The following is a 7,830-nucleotide window of genomic DNA, read 5'->3' on the forward strand; positions in this document are numbered from 1 at the left end:
CAGATTATCTGTTCTTCCCTGTCCTGCCCAGCCTGTGCTCCTCCCAACACCACAGGCAAGGCCACCCTGAGCAGCACAGCTGCCTGTGGGGTGTGAGGGTAAAGCTTGGGAAGGAAGCATGAACAGGCAGCTGATGGTGCCAACATGAGTTGGCATAAAGGGCTGTCAGCAGCTGGGGCTTAATTTAGACACTGAGCTGTGTGGTTCTTATAAAAGCTGGAAACCCTGCTGAGATACACTCTGGAAGGATATTCCCTCTGCATGTATATTAACAAGTGTGTTCCATTATTGATAGTGGAAAATATGTTATAGAAAGCTACAAAGCATTTTTGCAGATTCCATTTTACCTCATGTTCTTTTATTATTCTACCCCCTTTTTTGTTTGCAGTCTCAGCAACTCACAAAGAAACGAAGCAGTTTTTTACACTTTATAATACTCTGGATGATAAGAAAGTATATTTGGAAAAGGAGGTAAGAAAATGTTATTACTGTTTTCTAAGTATTCAGTCTGTGGGGAAGGAAATAAAAAGTTTTTGCTTGGATTTCACCATATTCAGTCCTGTCAGAGCAGAGTTACTGGCCTGTATAAATAGGAATGGACCAACTGATTCATAAGAATATTTCTAGTCTTGGAGGGGAAGTGGTCTGTGTTGTAAAAGAACTGCTGTTAGTACAGCATGTTTAAACCACTCACTGTGCTCTCAAAGCATGAATAACATTTGATCAGCAAATATCTCTGTCTTGCTATCACAGCACCACATTACCTTCTTTCTCTCCTTTTGGTCAATACCTTTTATTAGGAATGCAGGCTGCAGTCAGTGACTCTGGAGAGCAAATTCCAGCTGCTGTCAGCAACATCAGTTAGTTCTCAGGGTCAGAGCTGACTACACTGAGGTTGCTGGTGGTTTTACTAAGTCAGAGGAGTCGTTTTCATGAAAGCAGCTTGGTTTTTTCCCCTCCTCTCTCAGATCTATGTAGAGTTCACCTTCTTCTTGGGCATAACTGAGTGATTTCAGTTTTCCTTTTTTGCAATGACGTGTCTGATTTCAGTAAAGATGGAGAAATAGGAGACAAGAGTTGATAAAAATTATTACTTTACTTTTAAAGTGTAAAATGCTTTGATACCTCAAGTTTCTCTGTTTATTCTAATAAAATAAGAACAGTGTGTTTTGCATTTATTAGATATATTTCTTTAGTTTGTGAGACAAGCAGTGGTCACATTTCTGACTATGTAAAGATACTTTTCAGTGTCCTTTCACATCCTGTTTTGAAGATCATGAGCAACCATTTCCTTCCCTTAAGTAGCTGATTGTAATCCACGTTTGCTAGTTTTGATTTTTTCCATTCAGAAAAGTCAGATACCAGATTTTAAAAACTATATTAAGTAGAAGCTATTGAATTTATATTACTTCTCCCCTATATTAGAGTTTAATACAGATTTATTTGGTTGGGTTTTTTGTTTTATTTTTGGTTTATTTTCTTTTTTGAGGGCAAACCTGCAAATTTAAAAAGCCTACAGATTGTTTTTTGAAATGGGAATATAAAAAGACAATTATAGAGAATATAGAAACGGAATACAGAACAGATTTATTTCACTGTTGAAACTCGGAGTACTCTTGCCAAAATAATTCAATGCCTTTTAGGGCTTCACAGGGGGAATTCTGAATGTCTTCTGATGCTATCTTAACTTAGTTAAATGTATAATATCATTGAGATTTGCTTGAGATGCATTTAATATTAGAACCAAGGTTTCAGCAAGTAAATATTACCTACTAGTACCTAAAAAAATGTCTTTGGCATTTGTGCCTCACTAAGATTTCTGGAATATACTTGCACATTGTATTGTTCCTGGTTCTTTGAGGGATTTTTTTCCCCTTTTTCCTCCCCAAACCAGCCCTTTTGTAAAACACACTGAGCATCTTTGCTTGAAAACAATAGTAAGAATTGTTATACAGTTGAATTTTGGCTATGAATGTTTTAGTTCTGACAGGAAAAGTCTCTGCGATCATGGCTCATATTTTAATCCTATTTTGTGAAAGATTAATTTTTTTAAATACTTTTATACTCATGTTTTTCATAATACCTTTCAGTTTTGGGGTGTATATGGTGATTTCACTGTAGGGTAACCCATCCACACTTTTCCTGTGCAGTGGTTGTGCAGCACTGCTGTGCAGTGTTACTTCTCATGGCTTGAATGTTTTGTGGTATAAACTAATTATGTTCTCAAGCACAGGATTAGTGGAAGGATCTTGAGGCAGGGAGGTGAACATAGCAAGTATTGATGAGTCATGCAATAATTTCACTCCTGTAAATAACAGGAATTCTTAAGCATCTCAGCTGTTCAGAATTTGCTTGAATTTTCCAAGGGAAGGTCAGGAACGCCTGCAGATTCTGCCATGGCTGGTTATTGCCATCTCATTCAAGATTTTAGATTTGGGAGAGACGAGTTCAGCTTTCTGTAGCAGTGGGGCAGGTGATTCTGTTTGCAGCCCTTGGGTTTGCTTAGTGCAGAATTTTTCAAATACTCATCAGAAGGAGAAGCTGCTTGGAAGGTTTAACCACAGGAGACGTGCAAGATGTATTCAAAGCTGAGAAAGGATCGCATTAATTGCAAATGTTGAATCTTAATGCTCTAAGCAATATGTAAGAAACAAGAAAAAAAATCAAAGGCAGTTACACAGGATGTATTCCATATAGTTTAATTAGCTGGGGGAATTTATATGAGCAACCAAATATTCCTGTGATGCTGCTATAAATTTCTATTTTTGTTTTGATTCAGTGCAATGTTATATACCCTATACACCTGTAAAATGTCATTCTGCACTTTTTACAAGCTAACCTTTTAGCATCCAGTAAAACACACATAAGCAAAGTGAGTAATGATGCATGGTAGGAAACCTGCACAACTCATCTGCACAATGCAAGCAGTGCAGGAATTCCCCTGCTGCTCCTGCACTGCTTGGAGAGTCTTCCCAGGAGTGTGTGGAAATGGTTTTGCAGAATATGTTGAGTGGTTCCAGTGTCAGAGGCAAAAGTTGTTTTTTTCCTGTTTATCTGCGATGTGCTTGTGCATCACAGTCAGTGTTGGACACTGGAGCAGCATCTGCAAGGTGCTTTGATGTCAAGTGTCAACACGTGTTTAACGCTTCCAGAGGCCACTTAACCTTATTGTTTAGTTTGGGAAGGCATCATACTAAAGCATTCTTTGTGCTATCATTGAGTGTCAGTAAAATTAAAAATCTCAGTTGTGATCCAACACTTACTTCTGCTTTCTGTGATTCCACCAGCAGGATAGATTTTACTACATGAAAAGGATGGTAGTTTCTCTTCTGAAAGAAAACTCATGGTGATTTTTGTACATCTGTCTGCTTTTGAGGGCATTATCTATATAGTAATTTTTTTAAACTAAAATTCATCTTATTGTCTGTGAACACTCATGCCAGAAATTACAAATGTTTATTTTCTTCATTTTTTTCCCCTAACTCACAGGTTAACTTACTGAATTCTATTCATGACAACTTCCACCAGTAAGTTATGGTTCTTCCTCTCTTAATAGTTGCCAAGAGTGGTACAGTTAGTTGGACAAGTAGGAGTGGACATCAATTATAGAGACTAAAAATTTCTTAGAAGATTTTATAGTCATAAACTGATTTATAGAATAGTTTAATAATTCTGTTTAAGCCAGTTTGGGGAATCACAGATTGGGAATTACGTAACTTTTATAGCCAACATATGTTTTGAATAGCTGACTCTTTAGATGTGGAAATTCAGTCATAATTTTCCTGGAATTAATTTAAATATTTTCCTCCTTTTTATGGAGTTGTGGTTATTACATTATGTACAAAACATTAGACTGGGACATATTTCAGACATGTTTATTATCTGTATTTGAAGATTTTGATATAGTATGGAGTCTTTAGGTAAAACCATGGTTCCCTTGGAAGGTCATGGTCAAGTATCAGTCTGTGATGCAGCCAGTGTTTATTTTTCTCTAATGATTTCAAGGTCTAAAATAATTTCTAGGCTTTCCCTATTACAGTGCGAAATTATTTTGTACAATATTTGCTGTTCTCCTAGACCTCTAGCTGCCTTCTTAGTATTCACAAGAGAGGCTTTTCTTAAAAAAATATGCTTTCATTTATTTATTAGTAATTTATTTCTGTACAGCACGAGAGCAAGAGGCAGACTTAAGCTGACAGGGAGAACACTTGTGATTAGTGAGCTCTCAGTCTCTCTCTGAGCTCCGTTTCCATCTCTCTGGTAGCTTACACCAGCTGAAGAGCTGCACTGTATCAGTGATTAAAAGGATGAATTTTTCCATAGAACACTAAGCAATGAGAGCTTTGGCCATGGGTAGATGTGCAAGACAGCTGCAGCTGAGACACTGTGTGCCACATCCCTGTCAGTTGTTCCATCTCCTTTCCAGAGCCATGGCATCGTCCGGATCTCGGGAGCAGTTTTTGCGGCAGATGGAGCAGATCGTAGAAGGCATCAAACAGAATCGAATGAAGGTCTGATACTGCTCTCACTTTCTGTGCTAGAACCTGGGAATTATCTCAGCTAAGCCACTTGGAGGAGAGTTGTGCATAGAAAGATCCATTATGGGAGGTGCAAATTAGGCAAGCAACTAACAAGTAGTATTTCTTTTCACATTTGTCAGAAACTTCTCAGCACTAAAAGTCAATGAATAGAGTATGACAGGTATATATTATAACACCTCTGTCCTGACAGGAATCCTATACCACTTAACTTCATTACTGGCAGTGTAGTCATTTAAATGCTTGAGACAGCTGAATGTCACTGAAGTCAGTGAGAACTCTTCCATTTGGACTGTGTAGTGCAGTCAGACCTGCACCTCAGACATTTGGAGCTGTCCAAAGCTGCTTTCTGCTGCTGAAGAGGGTCAGCAGCACCTCAGAGTCCCAACCAGCAGGTGCCCTTGTCCCAGTTGCACCTATAGTGCCACTGGAACTGAGATTTCAGCATTAGGCTTTCAGTCTTTTAAGAGCTGACCTAAATAAATGTTCATTGCACTTAAAGCACGAGCCAGGGGTATCATTTTAAAGCATCTGTGTCCCATTGTGTGCTATAGGCAGTTGTTCCTTATGCAGTATGTCCATGTGTGTGTATTCCATCTCTTATCCTTCCTGCATACCAACAGATGGAAAAGAAGAAGCAAGAAAACAAAATGAGAAGAGACCAGTTGAATGATGAATATTTAGAGCTTCTAGAAAAACAGAGGCTTTACTTCAAAACAGTGAAAGAATTTAAAGAGGTAAGAACACTTTTGCTGTGTAAACTGTCAAGTGCTTAGTGATCATTTTGACTTGACTTGTGCACTAATATATGCACAAGATTTCCTGATGTGATGCTTATCACACCATGTTCATTATGGTGATGGTAACCACCATCTTGGTGGTTTTCTCCATGTGACTCTTGGACTCTGAATTTGAATCTGGGAGTTCTTTCACTGCTAGATTGGCACCTCTCCATGTTACAGGGAGGATCACTTGTTATCAAGCAAGCTGTGCATTTAGGTTTGCAAGTGCAATCTCTTGAAGATCTGTGAGCAGTTACGTATTGGAGCAAAGAAGGTTTTGGAAATAATGTGTAAATAAGGGAGGAAATGCAGGGTCTTGGTTGTTAATCTTCAGGAACCAGCCTTGTTGCCTAATGACTGTGAAAGCACTGCGTAACACTTCATTGATTTAGCCTTTCCCAAGCTTTTAATCATCATGTGTTTCTGTTAATTCCTGTCTCCATGAGAATGAATGAAAGGGAGTGCTGCAGGCAAAATTGTCATTTGGCTTCAGATGTTCGAGGAAAAACATCTTTGTGTAATTATTCCTGCTTTGTTCTGAGACAGCTTCTTCCTGTTTCAGACAATGTACTCTGGGAGAATGACAGGGGCTGTTCAGCTACTCGTCTGACATACTGAATTTTACATCCTACTTGCAGAATTTAGGTGGATTTATTTTTAGGTTTTTTACCCGTTTTTCTTCCATTGCATGTGAGGGAATTTCTATGTAACCTTGCTACCCTTAAAAATAAAAGAAGTGCTTGTGGCACTGAACACAGGTGTGTACTTATGTAAATATATTTCCTGACCTAGAGCTGTACCCTGAGCACTGAATCATTTGCAGACTGTCCTGTGAAGTTCCAGATCACCTACAAGTAATCTCCATTTCAGATTTATTCGATTTAGAATTAAAAAGCTGGAGTTGCTTTAGCTACATGTAACAACTTCAGATGAGTGGTCAAGCACTGTTCCTTTTAGCTTACATGTAATAAAGTTTAATGAATATTGCCATTGGAATAACATTATGGATGAATCAGAATTATCTTCAGCTCATCACCTGCTCCAGGCTACTTTGGATTTTGGAGATGTTTCAGAATAAAAGAAAGGGTTTTGCTCTGTTGATGAGGAGATCCAGGTAGTGGAGTTAAGAGCAATACCTCCTTATGTGTTTGCTCTCTGTTGACAGGAATGCCGCAAGAACGAAATGCTGCTGTCCAAGCTGAAAGCCAGTTCTTCCTGAAGAACTCCAGCTGGGGAAATTTATAGGAGATTGTTCAGTCCCTTGAATCTCTTTTGTGAGGTGACAGTTATAACTGCAATGTAGATGTATATATATAGATATATATAAAAATATATATACACACAGCTGTAAAAGTCTGTTTTTTCCAGTATGTGTTCAGTTTACATTCCCTCATCACATGGTTGTATTATTCATTATGGCCTCCACTACACAGTAAAGAGTTAACACAATACAGCAAAATAGAAATAATGTCTAATTTTATTTATTTGGGTTTGGGGTTTTTTTCCACAATAAGGACAGTGGGAATGTTTTTTATTTGGGTTTTAATACTGAATTAGGTGAAGACTCTGGAATAAGTTTACATGTACTGTGTAGTATGTCCACCATCCCACAAGATGAGCACTGCAGAATGCAGTACTTTGTTAATTTTGGCCCAAGAAACCCCACAGAATGAGATTCTTCAAACTTGCTTCACCGGCTAATAACTTCACATTATTTTAATTTACACTCTAGCCATAGATAGAATTCCAAAGGATAACAATTAATTTCTAATGGTTAAGAAAATGAAAACTTACCTTGGATAATTCCTGGTGTAAAATTATAGATCTATATTTTTATAAAGTCTAGCTGTTGTATAAATTTCTTTGAAACTTCATTTTTATATATAGAGAGTGTGCTTGTTAAATTAATAGCTCCAGGAAAAAACACCTTAATACTTAGGACCATCATGTTATCCCTGGCTGGGATGAAAATCAAAGTCTGTCACCTGTAATATAGGAAGATAAGGATTGAGACATTCTGCTCTAATGAACTGATGCTCACCTTTGAAGACAACTTACTTACCCTGCTGAAGATTTGCTCTTGGAAGTTCAAAAACTTTGTGGGACACTTTCTGAAACATTTTTATATCTGTATATACAGTATTTTATAATTCAAACAGTTGCTTTTTGTACTTAACACCAGGATTTTGGACTGACTTCTTAATGTACATGACACCTTCAGGAGAAGAAAATCCATGTTCCTTTTTCCCACTGACACTGATGACAGTGCTGTTTGGTTACTTTCTATGGCAGTGAATAAAAAAATAAAGAATGTTTGGAATCCAGTGACATTCTGCTATTGTGTTTTTAAGGTGGGACTTGCCTTAGAAGCTTTCCCAGGCTCTTGAATTTCAAGTGCATTAAAAGATGAATCATGTCCATGGTCAAATGAGACACTGTTTTTGTGATGTTCTGTTCTTTCAGCAAAAACATAAATAAAACCTTTCCACTGAGCCAGCTGAAACCTTGCT

At 37.7% G+C, this 7,830-nt stretch overlaps 1 protein-coding gene across 1 annotated transcript in view; it reads left to right on the forward strand.

The window, feature by feature from the left end:
- Window positions 1-7,648, forward strand: part of CCDC93 (CCC complex scaffolding subunit CCDC93) — a 34,653-nt gene extending 27,005 nt beyond the window's left edge. The window contains exons 19-23 of the mRNA XM_085067056.1: window positions 389-471; window positions 3,490-3,527; window positions 4,427-4,511; window positions 5,162-5,275; window positions 6,486-7,648. Of these exons, the coding sequence (XP_084923182.1) occupies window positions 389-471; window positions 3,490-3,527; window positions 4,427-4,511; window positions 5,162-5,275; window positions 6,486-6,539 (374 nt within the window). The 3' untranslated portion in view covers window positions 6,540-7,648. The remainder of the gene's footprint in view (window positions 1-388; window positions 472-3,489; window positions 3,528-4,426; window positions 4,512-5,161; window positions 5,276-6,485) is intronic.
- The last annotated feature ends 182 nt before the right edge of the window (window positions 7,649-7,830 follow it).

This window comes from Lichenostomus cassidix, chromosome 7 (genome assembly GCF_008360975.1).
Source record: "Lichenostomus cassidix isolate B80296 chromosome 7, HeHo_3.0, whole genome shotgun sequence".
Lineage (NCBI taxonomy): Eukaryota > Metazoa > Chordata > Aves > Passeriformes > Meliphagidae > Lichenostomus > Lichenostomus cassidix.